Source organism: Physella acuta, unplaced genomic scaffold, assembly GCF_028476545.2.
Source record: "Physella acuta isolate Inbredline_101_S28 unplaced genomic scaffold, ASM2847654v3 ptg000204l, whole genome shotgun sequence".
NCBI classification, from domain to species: domain Eukaryota; kingdom Metazoa; phylum Mollusca; class Gastropoda; family Physidae; genus Physella; species Physella acuta.
Window position 1 is genome coordinate 609,734 of NW_026731723.1, and position 21,505 is coordinate 631,238.

At 38.2% G+C, this 21,505-nt stretch overlaps 1 protein-coding gene across 1 annotated transcript; it reads right to left on the bottom strand.

The window, feature by feature from the left end:
* Nucleotides 1-7,911: 7,911 nt before the first annotated feature.
* Nucleotides 7,912-20,935, bottom strand: LOC131937232 (prestin). Its single transcript, XM_059294496.1, has 17 exons — nucleotides 20,893-20,935; nucleotides 19,816-20,237; nucleotides 19,502-19,599; nucleotides 19,047-19,257; nucleotides 18,647-18,757; nucleotides 18,324-18,526; nucleotides 13,977-14,141; nucleotides 13,575-13,736; nucleotides 13,224-13,306; nucleotides 12,359-12,506; nucleotides 12,158-12,271; nucleotides 11,837-11,914; nucleotides 9,120-9,215; nucleotides 8,795-8,901; nucleotides 8,621-8,690; nucleotides 8,289-8,459; nucleotides 7,912-8,185 (listed from the first exon to the last, which is right to left on the bottom strand). The coding sequence occupies exons 2-17, from the start codon at nucleotides 20,147-20,149 to the stop codon at nucleotides 7,958-7,960; spliced, it is 2,379 nt and encodes a 792-aa protein (XP_059150479.1). The 5' UTR covers nucleotides 20,150-20,237; nucleotides 20,893-20,935; the 3' UTR covers nucleotides 7,912-7,957.
* Between the last annotated feature and the right edge of the window lie 570 nt (nucleotides 20,936-21,505).

The following is a 21,505-nucleotide window of genomic DNA, read 5'->3' on the forward strand; positions in this document are numbered from 1 at the left end:
CAAGTTGCAACACTCAAACAAGTTCCTGACGTCTAGACTGTTCTTGTCACACAAACATGTTGCAACACTCAAACAAGTTCCTGACGTCTAGACTGTTCTTGTCACACAAACAAGTTGCAACACTCAAACAAGTTCCTGACGTCTGGACTGTTCTTGTCACACAAACATGTTGCAACACTCAAACAAGTTCCTGACATCTAGACTGTTCTTGTCACACAAACATGTTGCAACACTCAAACAAGTTCCTGACGTGTAGACTGTTCTTGTCACACAAACATGTTGCAACACTGAGGTAAGTTCCTGACGTGTAGACTGTTCTTGTCACACAAACATGTTGCAACACTCAAACAACGTCTGGACTGTTCTTGTCACACAAACAAGTTGCAACACTCAAACAAGTTCCTGACGTCTGGACTGTTCTTGTCACACAAACAAGTTGCAACACTCAAACAAGTTCCTGAGGTCTAGACTGTTCTTGTCACACAAACATGTTGCAACACTCAAACAAGTTCCTGACGTCTGGACTGTTCTTGTCACACAAACAAGTTGCAACACTCAAACAAGTTCCTGAGGTCTAGACTGTTCTTGTCACACAAACATGTTGCAACACTCAAACAAGTTCCTGACGTCTGGACTGTTCTTGTCACACAAACAAGTTGCAACACTCAAACAAGTTCCTGAGGTCTAGACTGTTCTTGTCACACAAACAAGTTGCAACACTCAAACAAGTTCCTGACGTCTAGACTGTTCTTGTCACACAAACATGTTGCAACACTCAAACAAGTTCCTGACGTCAGGACTGTTCTTGTCACACAAACATGTTGCAACACTCAAACAAGTTCCTGACATCTAGACTGTTCTTGTCACACAAACTTGTTGCAACACTCAAACAAGTTCCTGACGTCTGGACTGTTCTTGTCACACAAACATGTTGCAACACTCAAACAAGTTCCTGACGTCTAGACTGTTCTTGTCACACAAACATGTTGCAACACTCAAACAAGTTCCTGACGTCTAGACTGTTCTTGTCACACAAACATGTTGCAACACTGAGGTAAGTTCCTGACATCTAGACTGTTCTTGTCACACAAATATGTTGCAACACTCAAACAAGTTCCTGACGTCTAGACTGTTCTTGTCACACAAACATGTTGCAACACTCAAACAAGTTCCTGACGTCTGGACTGTTCTTGTCACACAAACATGTTGCAACACTCAAACAAGTTCCTGACGTCTAGACTGTTCTTGTCACACAAACATGTTGCAACACTCAAACAAGTTCCTGACGTCTGGACTGTTCTTGTCACACAAACAAGTTGCAACACTCAAACAAGTTCCTGAGGTCTAGACTGTTCTTGTCACACAAACAAGTTGCAACACTCAAACAAGTTCCTGACGTCTAGACTGTTCTTGTCACACAAACATGTTGCAACACTCAAACAAGTTCCTGACGTCAGGATTGTTCTTGTCACACAAACATGTTGCAACACTCAAACAAGTTCCTGACATCTAGACTGTTCTTGTCACACAAACATGTTGCAACACTCAAACAAGTTCCTGAGGTCTAGACTGTTCTTGTCACACAAACATGTTGCAACACTGAGACAAGTTCCTGACGTCTAGACTGTTCTTGTCACACAAACATGTTGCAACACTCAAACAAGTTCCTGAGGTCTAGACTGTTCTTGTCACACAAACATGTTGCAACACTGAGACAAGTTCCTGACGTCTGGACTGTTCTTGTCACACAAACATGTTGCAACACTCAAACAAGTTCCTGACGTCTAGACTGTTCTTGTCACACAAACATGTTGCAACACTCAAACAAGTTCCTGACGTCTAGACTGTTCTTGTCACACAAACATGTTGCAACACTCAAACAAGTTCCTGACGTCTAGACTGTTCTTGTCACACAAACATGTTGCAACACTGAGACAAGTTCCTGACGTCTAGACTTTTCTTGTCACACAAACAAGTTGCAACACTCAAACAAGTTCCTGACGTCTAGACTGTTCTTGTCACACAAACATGTTGCAACACTCAAACAAGTTCCTGACGTCTAGACTGTTCTTGTCACACAAACATGTTGCAACACTCAAACAAGTTCCTGACGTCTAGACTGTTCTTGTCACACAAACATGTTGCAACACTCAAACAAGTTCCTGACGTCTAGACTGTTCTTGTCACACAAACATGTTGCAACACTCAAACAAGTTCCTGACGTCTAGACTGTTCTTGTCACACAAACATGTTGCAACACTCAAACAAGTTCCTGACGTCTAGACTGTTCTTGTCACACAAACATGTTGCAACACTGAGGTAAGTTCCTCACTCCACCGTTATTGTGAGTGACATTAATGTCTTCTGGTGTAAATAACAAATAACATTTAAAAAACAATAACCCGACTAGTGAATATTGATTGGTTGCCCATTAAAGATAATCAAGGGCCCCACAGTTGTCCATTAAAGATACTCAAGGGACCCACAGTTGCCCATTAAAGATAATCAAGGGCCCCACAGTTGTCCATTAAAGATACTCAAGGGACCCACAGTTGCCCATTAAAGATAATCAAGGGCCCCACAGTTGTCCATTAAAGATACTCAAGGGACCCACAGTTGCCCATTAAAGATACTCAAGAGCCCCACAGTTGCCCATAATAAGATACTCAAGGGACCCACAGTTGCCCATTAAAGATACTCAAGGGACCCACAGTTGCCCATTAAAGATACTCAAGAGCCCCACAGTTGCCCATAATAAGATACTCAAGGGCCCCACAGTTGCCCATTAAAGATACTCAAGGGCCCCACAGTTGCCCATTAAAGATACTCAAGGGCCCCACAGTTGCCCATTAAAGATAATCAAGGGCCCCACAGTTGCCCATTAAAGATACTCAAGGGACCCACAGTTGCCCATTAAAGATAATCAAGGGCCCTACAGTTGTCCATTAAAGATACTTAAGGGCCCCACAGTTGCCCATTAAAGATAATCAAGGGCCCCACAGTTGCCCATTAAAGATATTCAAGGTCCCACAGATGTCTGTCATGTCATAAAAATTTGATGACCCTAGAATCAGCATGATCTTGTATCTCATCAGCCCTGATTGGCTTCACGGGGGGGGGGGGGGGGGGGGGAAGAGGTTTGACCCCTGTAACATCAGCTATTGACATCACATGTGTTGCCAGAAATTTGCATATTAAAGTTTTCAGTAAAAATGTTGCCAGTGTTAATGACTACATTTAGTGTGTTATGTTTTCTGTTGGTGGCTGCCACTAGTCATTTACGACACTCAACACTACTCAGCAACAATAATTAAAGTCTAAATGATCATGAAATATTCACACAATAGTATCAGCATTAACACAAAAAGCGATTTGAAGTTTTGCTAAGATAATTCATTTTCATTTAATTCTTATGTAAATCATTGCACCACAAGTTTCTTGTTTTCTTCAGCATGCACAGACCATCACTAATCCAGACCATCACTAACCCAGACCATCACTAATTCAGACCATCACTCATCCAGACATCACTCCAGACCATCACTAATCCAGGCCATCACTAATTCAGACCATCACTAATTCAGACCATCACTAATCCAGACCATCACTAATCCAGACCATCACTAATTCAGACCATCACTAATCCAGGCCATCACTAATTCAGACCATCACTAATCCAGACCATCACTAACCCAGACCATCACTAATCCAGACCATCACTAACCCAGACCATCACTAATCCAGACCATCACTAATCCAGGCCATCACTAATCCAGGCCATCACTAACCCAGACCAACACTAATTCAGACCAACACTAATTAAAGAGATATTCAATGTGTGGAAATAACTAATAGCCTGCTCATAAGATATTTGGTTATTTATATTTTATTAATATGTAGAGATTATAGTAGAAAATCTTTGGAAGTAGAAAGCATGTATACCTAGTAGTTTAATTAAACCAAATCTAAATACAATCATTCAAGTAGTCTATATGTGTGTTGTTTCAGCATTGCCCTGCAGATTTGTCTCCCCTGTTGAGAGATCAGGTGTACATTGAACAATTTCTCCCGCGGTGCCATCCGCCATGTCCATAAAACCATCCCCAGCGGACCCATCCACCACTCCATCCACCACTCCATCCACCACTCCATCCACCACTCCATCCACCACCCCCACCCTGGTGCTGTTAGGGGTGAGAGTGTCCTCCTGGGGGAAGACAAAGACAAGCCTGTGATGCTGACTAAATTTACATGACATTTAAAAACTTGACTATTTAAAAATCTGCACTTTGAAATTTTTTTTTTTTTAAATACATGAACCACAAACAACAAACCTCTCTAAATACATGAGTCACAAACAACAAACCTCTCTAAATACATGAGCCACAAACCTCTCTAAGTACATGAGCCACAAACAACAAACCTCTCTAAATACATGAGCCACAAACAACAAACCTCTTTAAATACATGAGCCACAACACAACAAACCTCTCTAAATACATGAGTCACAAACAACAAACCTCTCTAAATACATGAGCCACAACACAACAAACCTCTCTAAATACATGAACCACAAACAACAAACCTCTCTAAATACATGAGTCACAAACAACAAACCTCTCTAAATACATGAGCCACAAACCTCTCTAAGTACATGAGCCACAAACAACAAACCTCTCTAAATACATGAGCCACAAACAACAAACCTCTTTAAATACATGAGCCACAACACAACAAACCTCTCTAAATACATGAGTCACAAACAACAAACCTCTCTAAATACATGAGCCACAAACCTCTTTAAATACATGAGCCACAACACAACAAACCTCTCTAAATACATGAGCCACAAACCTCTCTAAATACATGAGCCACAACACAACAAACCTCTCTAAATACATGAGCCACAAACAACAAACCTCTCTAAATACATGAGCCACAAACCTCTCTAAATACATGAGCCACAACACAACAAACCTCTCTAAATACATGAGCCACAACACAACAAACCTCTCTAAATACATGAGCCACAAACCTCTCTAAATACATGAGCCACAACACAACAAACCTCTCTAAGTACATGAGCCACAACACAACAAACCTCTCTAAATACATGAGCCACAAACCTCTCTAAATACATGAGCCACAACACAACAAACCTCTCTAAATACATGAGCCACAAACAACAAACCTCTCTAAATACATGAGCCACAAACAACAAACCTCTCTAAATACATGAGCCACAACACAACAAACCTCTCTAAATACATGAACCACAAACAACAAACCTCTCTAAATACATGAGTCACAAACAACAAACCTCTCTAAATACATGAGCCACAAACCTCTCTAAGTACATGAGCCACAAACAACAAACCTCTCTAAATACATGAGCCACAAACAACAAACCTCTTTAAATACATGAGCCACAACACAACAAACCTCTCTAAATACATGAGTCACAAACAACAAACCTCTCTAAATACATGAGCCACAAACCTCTTTAAATACATGAGCCACAACACAACAAACCTCTCTAAATACATGAGCCACAAACCTCTCTAAATACATGAGCCACAACACAACAAACCTCTCTAAATACATGAGCCACAAACAACAAACCTCTCTAAATACATGAGCCACAAACCTCTCTAAATACATGAGCCACAACACAACAAACCTCTCTAAATACATGAGCCACAACACAACAAACCTCTCTAAATACATGAGCCACAAACCTCTCTAAATACATGAGCCACAACACAACAAACCTCTCTAAGTACATGAGCCACAACACAACAAACCTCTCTAAATACATGAGCCACAAACCTCTCTAAATACATGAGCCACAACACAACAAACCTCTCTAAATACATGAGCCACAAACAACAAACCTCTCTAAATACATGAGCCACAAACAACAAACCTCTCTAAATACATGAGCCACAACACAACAAACCTCTCTAAATACATGAGCCACAAACAACAAACCTCTCTAAATACATGAGCCATAAACAACAAACCTCTCTAAATACATGAGCCACAAACAACAAACCTCTCTAAATACATGAGCCACAACACAACAAACCTTTCTAAATACATGAGCCACAAACAACAAACCTCTCTAAATACATGAGCCACAAACAACAAACCTCTCTAAATACATGAGCCATAAACAACAAACCTCTCTAAATACATGAGCCACAAACCTCTTTAAATACATGAGCCACAAACAACAAACCTCTCTAAATACATGAGCCACAAACAACAAACCTCTCTAAATACATGAGCCACAAACAACAAACCTCTCTAAATACATGAGCCACAACACAACAAACCTCTCTAAATACATGAGTCACAAACCTCTATAAATACATGAGCCACAAACCTCTCTAAATACATGAGCCACAACACAACAAACTCTCTAAATACATGAGCCACAACACAACAAACCTCTCTAAATACATGAGCCACAACACAACAAACCTCTCTAAATACATGAGCCACAACACAACAAACCTCTCTAAATACATGAGCCACAACACAACAAACCTCTCTAAATACATGAGCCACAACACAACAAACCTCTCTAAATACATGAGCCACAACACAACAAACCTCTCTAAATACATGAGCCACAACACAACAAACCTCTCTAAATACATGAGCCACAACACAACAAACTTCTCTAAATACATGAGCCACAACACAACAAACCTCTCTAAATACATGAGCCACAACACAACAAACCTCTCTAAATACATGAGCCACAACACAACAAACCTCTCTAAATACATGAGCCACAACACAACAAACCTCTCTAAATACATGAGCCACAACACAACAAACCTCTCTAAATACATGAGCCACAACACAACAAACCTCTCTAAATACATGAGCCACAACACAACAAACCTCTCTAAATACATGAGCCACAACACAACAAACCTCTCTAAATACATGAGCCACAACACAACAAACCTCTCTAAATACATGAGCCACAAACCTCTCTAAGCAGTAACAGCTGATGCTGGGCCGTGACCACTGCATCATGGACAGTCAAATACAAAAATTTCGTTTTCCCAGTCTGGTAAAAATTTGTGTTTTCAAACATTTCTCTCACACTGGCTGGAAAACAAAAATGTGTCAGGTGATGGCAGATTTCAGCAGAAATTGTAATCGAATCAGCCAGCATACACACTACACCAGATTCAGCATACACACTACATCAGATTCAGCATACACAATACACTAGATTCACTTTACTAGCCTACTCTACATTAAATTAAAGCAACTTGAATATAGCAGCCTAATCTACAGTTCTTACCTTTACACTTACAAACTTGAATGGACCAACCTAATCTACAGTCTTTACCTTTACACTGGACCAACCTAATCTACAATCCTTACCTTTACACTGAACCAGCCTAATCTACAGTCCTTACCTTTACACTGAACCAGCCTAATCTACAGTTCTTACCTTTACACTTACAAACTTGAATGGACCAACCTAATCTACAGTCCTTACCTTTACACTGAGCCAGGTAGACTGTAATATTGTACTCATTTAAATCTGATATAATCTGTTGAGACAAAAATAAACATTGTCATTAAATCTGATAAAATCTGTTGAGACAAAAATAGAAATTGTCATTTAAATCTGATATAATCTGTTGAGACAAAAATAAACATTGTCATGGTTGGCTTTGGTAGGTAAAGTTTAATGAAGGTCACTGCTAATCACATGAAATCAAACAATAAAAGGGTTGTTCTAAAGTTTTGTGTTTTATTTTTCAGTTTAATTATTTCAATTTTTTTAGTTACAATTTTCAGATAGGTCTATTTCAATTTTTTTTATTTACATTTTTCAATAATTTTTAATTTTTTCATCCCAAATCACAGGGTTAATATAGAGATGAGACCATGATAGGAGGGGAAGGAACTTTGTCAGAAAGAGTTACCCAACCTGCTGTAAGACCTTGACCCCCATGGCATCAATGTAACTCATCATGGAGCAGTCAATAATGATGTAGACAATGTCAGACAGAGCTGTGGCCTGTTTGTATCTGCTGGGCTCTGTTGATGTACGCATACAATGGTGGTCAGCTGGATGACCAATGGTCAGATGAATGTCATTTGTTCTGTGGCCAGTTTCACCACTTTGAAGCTCACTATTGGAGCTCTCCTGTAATAAACCAGTGAAAACAGTTGCTGCTGTTGTGACTTTTTAACAAACGATAATTTTTTTTTTAAAAACCAATGCTAACTTGGCAAGTAGAGGTGCTTACTGTAATATACACATGTTCCTTTTTTCTGTGTCGTTTCAGTTTTCTTCTCAGTTTTTTAAGATCATACGGATCAACCGTATGTTTGTAGAGGGAAGTTTTAAAAAACTCGGAATTGGCAAAAAATATTGCGGAATCAAAGCGAAAGATTTTTATGTTTGGAATTTCTTTGGCCTGAAAGATAAAAAAGACACACAAAAAATTGATTAAACCCCTCATAGTTTTAGCTATGTTTTTCCAAGAACTTTTAAACAATATACATTTTTAAGAAATCAAATGATAAGAGCAAAGCAAAATTGCTTGTATGTTTGTGTAGATAAAAATCTCAGACTCACAGAGGGGTAGACTGAAATATTTTTATACAAATCTGTCCCAGGAACTTGGCCCATCACACAAGAATGGGGTCTGGTGAAATAAAATCCATTGGTTTATATTTAGAGACTGTTTATAGATTATACAATAGATTTGAAATTATAAAGTGCATTGAACAAAATATGAAAAAAAATGACCTTTGTGACTTCAAGATAACAGTAAGTAGAGCAAACATGACCCCAACAAGAAGACCTAGATCAACATCCAGTAATACAGTGCCTAAAAATACCACAATCCATGTCGCCTGGGGAAGGAGGGGAAATAACTCTGACAAAAATAAAAAATGTTTAAGTAATGAGTACACTTTTTTTTACAGTTAAATTATTTTTGTCCGTTGTAAGCAATAAGATTAAAAGAATTGTTGGATTTTTCTTTGTAACAAATTACAGCTACCCTCCGCCACTGAATAGGCTGTGACGCTGATACAGACAAATAAAACAACAAACACACAGATAGACTCACAAAATCAACCAAGGAAATTTTCCATAAAGTTTTCAGCTGTAAAAATTGTCTGAACATGCCTTTGAGAGACACCATAATAATGGCCGCCAACACACACTGAGAAAATAGTTTCATTACTTCCTGTAATTTATAGCTGACAACATTCTCATGATTTTACTGATGTGTATTATTATACTACTTTAGTATTATGCAATGTATGAAATTAAAAAATTAATTAATACCTTTGATTGGGATCAGAGCCGGCGTTAGGAAGATGCGGGGCCTAGGGCCAACCATCCGCGCGCGGGGCCTGCTTTTTTCCATTATATATATATATATATATATATATATATATATATATATATATATATATATATATATATATATATATATAGGCCTATATAATGTGCATGCACACAAAATTACACATAAATGTTTTGGAGTTTATAAGCTAATGCCAAACTTTCCACTTTAATAACAGATGTTTATCTCTCCCATGTTTTAACCCAATGTTCTAGGTTTATGGATATCCAAATGAAATTATTCTCAAATTTAATCTTGGACGCTCAGTGGGGTAGAGCTTTGTGGTGGGTACAGTTGGTGGGGGGAGGTAAAAGATAAATGTGCATTTAAATCTACGGCTACGGGATGCCATATCTTTAAAAAAAAGGATCACCAAGTTCAGAGGCGTAGCGACCCTTCCCGGCGCCCGGGGACAAACTTTTCGATTTGCACCCCCCCCCCCTCAAACTTTGGATTTGCACCCCCCTTCAAACTTTCAATTAGCACCCCCTTCAACCTTTCAATTTATTTTTCCAACCCATTTTGGCGCCCCCTAAGGTTGGCGCCCGGGGACATATGTCCCCCCCCCCCCCTCGCTACGCTACTGACCAAGTTCAAGTACTCCGTTAATGGATTTCTGACTGGAGTCATTCAAAACAAGGTTTGTGTTTATAGAGCGTCCACGTATTACTGGGTATTACATTACCGGCCATGATCGCGATCTCACAAGAGAAAGTACGTGTCTATAACTAGGAAGTGACAGCCAGCTACACCTTATTTATGAGTTTCGCGACGGCATGCTCGGGCTGCCGTGAATGTAAGTACTTTAGACGTGTGAGATATCAGGACAAGTTTACAATACAGCGAACTCGGCCTGATGTATCAAAACAGTGTAGACTTCAAAATTTGTTTTGAATCAATACAATATTTTAAAACCAAACTCATTATTGTCTTAACTATTGTAAAGGATTTCCCTACAATTAACAAATGTGCTTAATCACTCTATAAATGCCGTTAAGTTCACCAAAGTATCAGATATAAATTGAAAGTCCGCGTTTATTGGGGGAATATCAATGACTACTAAATCACAACCATCCATTGCCTCAATCAAAGTTGTGCGACGAGGACAATTCGCTGACTATATCATGTCAGCACCACTGATTGAATAAAACAATTTGGATGAATTCGGTAAATTAACCATTCTGTCTTGGAACGGGTGAATCCTTAAGGTGACACAATATAACAACAGTTTTAACTTTCTTCCAAAAAATAATAATAAATCACTCTGTTTAATGACCCCAGATATAGATCCTAAGGGCCTCCACCCCCCCCCCCCTCGTCACCCTCCTCCCACCCCTCTGCACGCAACTGAATTTTAATTGTGTTATACCAAGACAAGTAGGCCTACATATACGACATCTACAACAAGAAAGTCAGGACTAGAGTTCATCAGGTCACTGACTGTCTACTACAGACATCCCGTCTGCTCACTAAAAGGACGTCTTCATCGGTCCGCATACAATAGGGTATCTCTTTACGTTTCCCAAATCTACATCCTATGTCAGGTCGGGGGCTCATTCTAGACCGCCATCTCCAGTCAAATGCGAGGCGACCGTACCCTACACAAAGGGGAGGTGTGACACCGTTTTTGTATCGAATTACTGCCTTTCCCAGTTCAGGTGGGTGATAACTCAATAACATCAACCGTGGCCTCAGTTATAACAATCAACAACGTCGGCATTCGACCATTTAGTTTTTCCCAATTGAATTCAGCAACAATTTGTTAAAGTTTACAAACTAATTCAGATAACAATGACAGTGCTGAAGCGCGGGGCCCCTTCAAGCGCGGGGCCTAGGGCGACCGCCCCGTTTGCCACCCCCCAACGCCGGCTCTGATTGGGATCACTATGGAAGTGATTAAATGTTTAAAAAATAAGACGTAAAGCACATCACCATTAATATTGAATATCATAGAATGTTTTAAATCAAATACATTGTGTCGGTATAAATATCAAACATCCTAAATTTTTTAAAAATTGTATGTGTTACTGGCAAAGGTAATATTGCAGGCGTTAGATAGAAGGCCTATCTTTCTATAAAACATCAGGTATTTTCAGGCTAAGTACCATTTATCTTTAATCATTTTATTTCACATATATATATATATATATATATATATATATATATATATATATATATATATATATATATATATATATATATATATATATATATATATATATATATATATATATATATATACATTTGTAAAATTGAAAATAAAATTGTAAGCAAATTAAAAACAAATATGATTTTACACTTTCTCAGCCCATTTCAAGTATTCTCTAGAGTTCCTAGGATTTCTCTACAGTACTTAGGCCTTCTATAGAATGACAGATTTTGTACTTTGATGGTACCATTATCATAAAACATAAGACTAAAATGATTAAACTTACATTTGGCAGTGTCCTGAAGTAGGTGCCAATGACCAACAAAACCACCAGCAATAAAACACTGGACACCAGGCCAGTCACCTGCATTGGAGGTTGGAGTTATCTGGGACTTAACTCTGTTTCAGTGCAGTATAAGGGACATAATTCTATTTCAGTTCATTATCAAGGGACACAATTCAATTTCAGTTCATTATCAGGGGATATAATTCAATTTCAGTTCATTATCTAGAAAATTATGATATATCAGCTCAATATCAAGGGAGATTATTTTAGTGCAGTCTTATGATTAGCTGATGGTTAAAAAGAACGAAGACAGTTCATTACCTGAGTTTTACCTCCAACCTCTTCTTGCACCAAACTCCGAGACATTGACACAGTTGACACAAAAGATGAAAAAAATGACGGCACAATATTACATATCCCATAGGCCAACAGCTCCTGCAGAGAAAATGAAGTTCTATTTAGAAGTGAGCTACAAACTAGTGTATGGACGTGAGCCTGACAGTACAGTTTTTGACTCATCACCTGGTTGGCATCAACAAAGTAGTCGTGTTTATTGGCGAAGATCTTGGCCATGGAGACTGAGATGGCAAATGACACAATGGCGATGGCTATGGCATCTGACACAACTTCAGACAGGCAGGAGAAAGGGTTCAGGTTGGGGGGTGGAATACTGAAGAATAGTTGTAACAGTCAAAAATATCAAGTGTAAAAATATCCTCTAAAAACAATGATTGGCAGCTAAAAGCTTTAATAGCAAACAAGTTAATAAAAAAAGTCTAGTGACATTTATGCGCAATTTCCTTATGTTATCTAAAAATAGCTCTGACGTATAATGCTGGGGTGCGTTCAAGCTAGGAGAACGATCGGTTTGTAGGTGTTTATGTAATTTTAAAAGTTGTGACCGAACGAGAGGATATTTTTGAAAACTTTCTTCGGCAATATTGTTCTAAATTATGGCGGGAATCGATTGGTACATGTTTCAAGTCGCTACGTGGTCTGGTTGCCGAGATATGGGCCAAAAACTGATTTTTTTCAAGGTTTTTTGGCTTTTCCGGGAAATACATGAAAGAAACCCGGAATTTTTATGGCCTATGCTCATTCTTGTAACTTGCTTAACACAATTGCTTTTGGAACTAGTCATCGATATTGCTTCGTTGAGGAGGAGATACGACTTAAAGCCCGGACACACATTCATCCATACATTCATTCATCCATCCATTCCCAGAAATGACGAGTTAATAAACGCAATTCTCCAGAATGGAAATTGCGCTAAAAAGCTATAATATTCACACACAAAAATTGTGTCTAGTTATTTATACTTGTTGCATTTAAAGGCTTGTTACTTGTAAGTTTTCTACTTGTTTTATTTATTTGTAAGGACGCTCACCCAACTGGCACTTCTCCAACAACCTTGACCTTGTATTTTTCTTCTAGTTTTACTAAGTAGGACACCACCGTTCCCATAACCACCTGGAGTAAAAAAAAATCCATGTTTTTATTATTGGTGCAATAGATTATTTCATAGAATCCATGTTTTTTAATATTGGAGCTATAGATTGTTTCATAGAATCCTTGTTTTTATTATTATTGAAATAGATTATTTTATAGAATCCTTGTTTTTATTATTGGTGCAATAGACTATTTCAGAGAATTCATGTTTTTTTATTATTGGAGTAATAGATTGTTTCATAAGTAGTAAACTTTATAATTTGGTACGTATAAAAACTAGAAGACAAACCACTATAAGTTCTATGGGGATTGGCATCTTGAGCTTGGCCTTGACCTTGGTGTTGCCATTGATGTACTCCTTGACTATCCACAACAGAAGCATGCAAATAAGTGCGGCAATGAATGTGACGACATTTGACTGAGGTAAATTCTGGAAGATATCCCTACACTCCTGAGGTTTGGACGGGCAGAAACTTTTTTTTATTTTTACATCTGTAGTTTTTATGATTATATGGGACAACAAGTGATATTCTAAACACTGTCTAATGTATTATAACTTATTTTTCCCCTGTTACTAAAAAGATATTCTAAAAAAAATAATATACAATTCTAATAAATATATTGTTTTATGTTCATACAAGATGACTAGATTTTATTAAAAAAACCTTTGAGTTGATTGGTCTCTACTAACATATACCAGCTTTAAAACTCCGCTGTATTTTCCAGTAGAAATACCAAAGATGGAGCTGATCTGACTAATAAAAACATGAACTGCTGCTCCCGTAGTGAAGCCACTGATCAGTGCGTCGGATAGGTAGACAGTGATGAACCCTAGACGCAGCACACCCAACAGTAACTAAAGAATGGGACAATAAATTATGGGACAATAAATTATGGGACAATAAATTATGGTACAACAAATAATTGAAACAACATTTGATGATGACTGAAAAATAAACACATTTTCCTAACTACATAAAATGGGCCAATCAAAAGTAATTAATGCTGTCATACATCTCATCTTCTAGCTGACTTAAAGAAAGGCCAACACCAGTACAACTGCCCCACTCTAGTGGACCTAAACATTTCTTATCATAATTTCTGTCAGGCACCTATTGGTGGGAAGGGTGCACTGCTCCATGAAGCATGTCTACAACTCCTTCCCCATCCACCCCAAAACAAGGTAGAATTTATAAAGAAAATATATGCTGTCTCTTGTAGGACAAATGTCCATTTACCTGTATAACCCCACCATTTACCTGTATAACCCCACCATTTACCTGTATAACCCCACCATTTACCTGTATAACACCACCATTTACCTGTATAACCCCACCATTTACCTGTATAACCCCCACCATTTACCTGTATAACCCCACCATTTACCTGTATAACCCCACCATTTACCTGTATAACACCACCATTTACCTGTATAACCCCACCATTTACCTGTATAACCCCACCATTTACCTGTATAACCCCACCATTTACCTGTATAACACCACCATTTACCTGTATAACCCCACCATTTACCTGTATAACCCCACCATTTACCTGTATAACACCACCATTTACCTGTATAACCCCACCATTTACCTGTATATCACCACCATTTACCTGTATAACACCACTATTTACCTGTATAACACCACCATTTACCTGTATAACCCCACCATTTACCTGTATAACCCCACCATTTACCTGTATAACCCCACCATTTACCTGTATAACACCACCATTTACCTGTATAACCCCACCATTTACCTGTATAACCCCACCATTTACCTGTATAACACCACCATTTACCTGTATAACCCCACCATTTACCTGAATAACACCACCATTTACCTTATAACACCACCATTTACCCGTATAACACCACCATTAACCTGTATAACCCCACCATTTACCTGTATAACACCACCATTTACCTGTATAACACCACCATTTACCTGTATAACCCCACCATTTACCTGTATAACACCATTTACCTGTATAACCCCACCATTTACCTGTATAACACCATTTACCTGTATAACCCCACCATTTACCTGTATAACACCACCATTTACCTGTATAACCCCACCATTTACCTGTATAACACCACCATTTACCTGTATAACACCACCATTTACCTGTATAACCCCACCATTTACCTGTATAACACCATTTACCTGTATAACCCCACCATTTACCTGTATAACACCATTTACCTGTATAACCCCACTATTTACCTGAATAACACCACCATTTACCTGTATAACCCCACCATTTACCTGTCTAACCCCACCATTTACCTGTATAACCCCACCATTTACCTGTATAACCCCACCAATTACCTGTATAACCCCACTATTTACCTGTATAACCCCACCATTTACCCGTATAACACCACCATTTACCTGTATAACCCCACCATTTACCTGTATAACACCACCATTTACCTGTATAACACCACCATTTACCTGTATAACCCCACCAATTACCTGTCTAACCCCACCATTTACCTGTATAACCCCACCATTTACCTGTATAACCCCACTATTTACCTGTATAACCCCACCATTTACCTGTATAACCCCACCATTTACCTGTATAACCCCACCATTTACCTATATAACACCACCATTTACCTGTATAACCCCACCATTTACCTGTATAACCCCACCATTTACCTGTATAACCCCACCATTTACCTGTATAACACCACCATTTACCTGTATAACACCACCATTTACCTGTATAACCCCACCATTTACCTGTATAACCCCACCATTTACCTGTATAACACTCCCATTTACCTGTATAACCCCACCATTTACCTGTATAACACCACCATTTACCTGTATAACCCCACCATTTACCTGTATAACCCCACCATTTACCTGTACAACACCACCATTTACCTGTATAACCCCACCATTTACCTGAATAACACCACCATTTACCTTATAACACCACCATTTACCCGTATAACACCACCATTAACCTGTATAACCCCACCATTTACCTGTATAACCCCACCATTTACCTGTATAACACCACCATTTACCTGTATAACCCCACCATTTACCTGTATAACACCATTTACCTGTATAACCCCACCATTTACCTGTATAACACCATTTACCTGTATAACCCCACCATTTACCTGTATAACACCACCATTTACCTGTATAACCCCACCATTTACCTGTCTAACCCCACCATTTACCTGTATAACCCCACCATTTACCTGTATAACACCACCATTTACCTGTATACCACCATTTACCTGTATAACACCACCATTTACCTTTATAACCCCACCATTTACCTGTATAACCCCACCATTTACCTGTATAACCCCACCATTTACCTGTATAACCCCACCATTTACCTGTATAACACCACCATTTACCTGTATAACACCACTATTTACCTGTATAACACCACCATTTACCTGTATAACCCCACCATTTACCTGTATAACCCCACCATTTACCTGTATAACACCACCATTTACCTGTATAACACCACTATTTACCTGTATAACACCACCATTTACCTGTATAACCCCACCATTTACCTGTATAACACCACCATTTACCTGTATAACACCACCATTTACCTGTATAACCCCACCATATACCTGTATAACCCCACCATATACCTGTATAACACCACCATATACCTGTATAACACCACCATTTACCTGTATAACCCCACCATTTACCTGTATAACCCCACCATTTACCTGTATAACCCCACCATTTACCTGTATAACCCCACCATTTACCTGTATAACCCCACCATTTACCTGTATAACACCACCATTTACCTGTATAACCCCACCATTTACCTGTATAACCCCACCATTTACCTGTATAACCCCACCATTTACCTGTATAACCCCACCATTTACCTGTATAACCCCACCATTTACCTGTATAACCCCACCATTTACCTGTATAACCCCACCATTTACCTGTATAACCCCACCATTTACCTGTATAACCCCACCATTTACCTGTATAACCCCACCATTTACCTGTATAACCCCACCATTTACCTGTATAACCCCACCATTTACTTGTATAACACCACCATTTACCTGTATAACCCCACCATTTACCTGTATAACCCCACCATTTACCTGTATAACCCCACCATTTACCTGTATAACCCCACCATTTACCTGTATAACCCCACCATTTACCTGTATAACACCACCATTTACCTGTATAACACCACTATTTACCTGTATAACCCCACCATTTACCTGTACAACACCACCATTTACCTGTATAACCCCACCATTTACCTGAATAACCCCACCATTTACCTGAATAACACCACCATTTACCCGTATAACACCACCATTAACCCGTATAACCCCACCATTTACCTGTATAACCCCACCATTTACCTGTATAACACCACCATTTACCTGTATAACACCACCATTTACCTGTATAACCCCACCATTTACCTGTATAACACCATTTACCTGTATAACCCCACCATTTACCTGTATAACCCCACCATTTACCTGTATAACACCACCATTTACCTATATAACACCACCATTTACCTGTATAACCCCAACATATACCTGTATAACCCCACCATTTACCTGTATAACCCTACCATTTACCTGTATAACCCCGACCATTTACCTGTATAACACCACCATTTACCTGTATAACCCCACCATATACCTGTATAACACCACCATATACCTGTATAACCCCCACCATTTACCTGTATAACACCACCATTTACCTGTATAACCCCACCATATACCTGTATAACACCACCATTTACCTGTATAACCCCACCATATACCTGTATAACACCACCATATACCTGTATAACCCCCACCATTTACCTGTATAACACCACCATTTACCTGTATAACCCCACCATATACCTGTATAACACCACCATTTACCTGTATAACCCCACCATTTACCTGTATAACCCCACCATTTACCTGTATAACACCACCATTTACCTGTATAACCCCACCATTTACCTGTATAACCCCACCATTTACCTGTATAACCCCAACAATGAAGGTCACTGACATGGCCAGCATTAGTTTTGTGTGCAGAATCTCCTCTGAGTTGTTTGAGAGTTCAAAGGTTACATTGCCCCCTACCTCCACACTTCTGTTGAATGTTGTTGGCACCAGGTTGCGGGCCTTTATCCCCTTGGTTATAGTGGAGCCTGTCATAAGGGAGATCACCGCGAATGTACCTAAGAAAATAAGAAAATATTTCTTTACTTTTTTTTAAAAAAAAGGTGATTTGAACCATGTATGTATCTTTTAATATATTAAATAGTAAGCTGTTACTATATGAACAAAATTAAGTTTACCAAGTGAAATATGTTTTGATGTCCCAAAGAAAAAGTACAGGATGACTGGGAAGAAGGAGGCATACAGGCCATAGACAGGGGGTAATGTGGCCAGCTGACTATAGGCCATCCCTAAAGAAACATTCAAAAGATCTGTTCATTGTTTTAGAATATTTTTTTAAAATTTTTCAATATTCATTGCTTTATTTTTGGTACAATTTTAAAGCAAACAAAATAATGGAAGGATTTCTATAAGTTATTTAGGATTTTAATTCTAATGGTATTTCATTTTATTTGCACCAAAACTAGTAATAACATTTCAAATCTAGATATCTAGAAATCAACAAAAAATTTAGTAATAGACTAGCTGAATTTTATTTTAAAGGGATTAAGCCTTAATGTGCAGTCCTGATTATCTCACCTTGAGGGATGTGCATGATGCCCACAGTTAATCCAGCTATGGCATCTGCTATTAGATCCGTCTTGAAATTATAATCTCTCATGATGGCCAGGAATGGCAGCCTGTGAGCAACAGATCTGCGGACACACGCAAATGAGCACTCACACTTGCTGACCCGTGACCGTATAAAGCGTGACACTCTGTGTTTACCGTGTAGCACTTCTTCATGGCCCTGGGTACAATGGGAGGGAAAATCTTTTCTTTGAGAGTTTAAAATATCATCTTTTTCAATTTGTTTTAATTTTTTTTAACATTGTTTTTTTTAAAATAAGTAATTGTTTGTTTATAAAATGCTTTATTTTAAGTTGAAGATTTTTGTGTAAACATTTATATTTAAATATTTTTCGCGTGTACAATTAAAAAAATTTTCTAATTAAAAATTTGATTTTAACAAAACAATTGACACAATGACCTGCCTCATCAAATTCCCTTTGAGTATATATAGGTCTCTCAATAATGACCTTTTCATCATTTAACGACTCCCCGTATGCTGTTTCATCTTCATCGTGGTGACCTTTTATTGTGAAAAACATCTCATTTCATCTTAGTAGTTCCATATATTTAATATATATATATATATATATATATATATATATATATATATATATATATATATATATATATATATATATATATATATATATATATATATATATATATATATATATATATATATATAAGCACTATCACAAAACACAAGTTCATTCAGGTTTGGTTGACCAAAACTCACCCAAAAGTCCTGGGTGTAAAGGGAGCTCACTGGTGTCAAAGCCTAGGTTCTCGGCGCCCAGGTTCTCGGCGCCCAGGTTCTCGGCGCCCGTTCTGTGGCTGGTGGGGGCGTGTCGTCTGGTCCCTTCTGATGGAGAGCTCGTGCCGCTGTGTCCGGGCTGGTCCCCGAGTGAGGTGTGGTCAGAGCCCCGAGAACTCGAGCTGTCCCCCCTGGTGGTAGACCTCGGGGTCAGATTGCTATGCCCGTGGGTCAGTATCAGCTTGTGAATGAGTTTATCCGAATGTCCTTGGTCTAGAGGTGACGACGTGAGGTTCGATGGGTGTGATGACGCCATTTTATTTGTGACGTCAAAAGGACCATAGCATCGAATGTTTCAGACAAGAAGACCTTTTGGCAAGACTTTGGTTGGATATCGTGTAGGCCTACATACAGGTAAACCAATATTAGCACCAACACATCAAACTGTTGTTACAAGAATAAAAAAGACGACTTGTTTTTGCTGAATGAATGATTGGGACAACGATTTGTCAAATGTATATGTGGAAAAAAAAAATTCTAAAATTTTCCAGTGAAAATGTAGATGCTAGTTTACTGCTGAAATTGTTGTGATATTCATTAAATTATCAAAGTTTAACTGTAATATTCATTAAATTATCAAAGTTTAACTGTAATATTCATAAAATTATCAAAGTTTAACTGTAATATTCATTAAATTATCAAAGTTTAACTGTAATATTCATTAAATTATCAAAGTTTAACTGTAATATACATAAAATTATCAAAGTTTAACTGTAATATTCATTAAATTATCAAAGTTTAACTGTAATATTCATTGAATTATCCAAGTTTGACTGTAATATTCATTAAATTTTAACATTTCACCAATTAGAATCTACTATGGGTCTCAAAAATGTTAATTTTTTCCGAGTAAGTTTTTCCAATCTATAAAAAATTCCTAAAATTGACTAATGCCATTTCTGCGTTTTCAAAGCTAAGTAAATATGATCCTAGCATAAATAAACAAAACATTAAAAAGGTGTCAACAAAGTATCAAGTGAGCACATGTCATACACAAACCTCTAGATATGCGATCTAATTTACATGTGATGCAAAAACCTCAAGACATGAGATCTAATTTACACCTGTAAATTCTAAAGCTTGAAAACCTTGGTTGTAACATTTTTAAATAGACAAAGCAGCTCACAAATCGACCAGACAGAAACCAAAGGTCCTTCAAGCAAATTTAACGACCAACCAGAACACGGCCATACAGAGACCAACACAAGCAACACACAATTAGGATGTATCCACACACAATCAGGGTGTATCCACACACAATCAGGGTGTATCCACACACAATCAGGATGTATCCACACACAATTAGGATGTATCCACACACAATCAGGATGTATCCACATACAATCAGGGTGTATCCACACACAATCAGGATGTATCCACACACAATCAGGATGTATCCACACACAATCAGGATGTATCCACAGGATGTATCCACACACAATCAGGATGTATCCACACACAATCAGGATGTATCCACACACAATCAGGATGTATCCACACACAATTAGGATGTATCCACACACAATCAGGATGTATCCACACACAATCAGGATGTATCCACATACAATCAGGGTGTATCCTCACACAATCAGGGTGTATCCACACACAATCA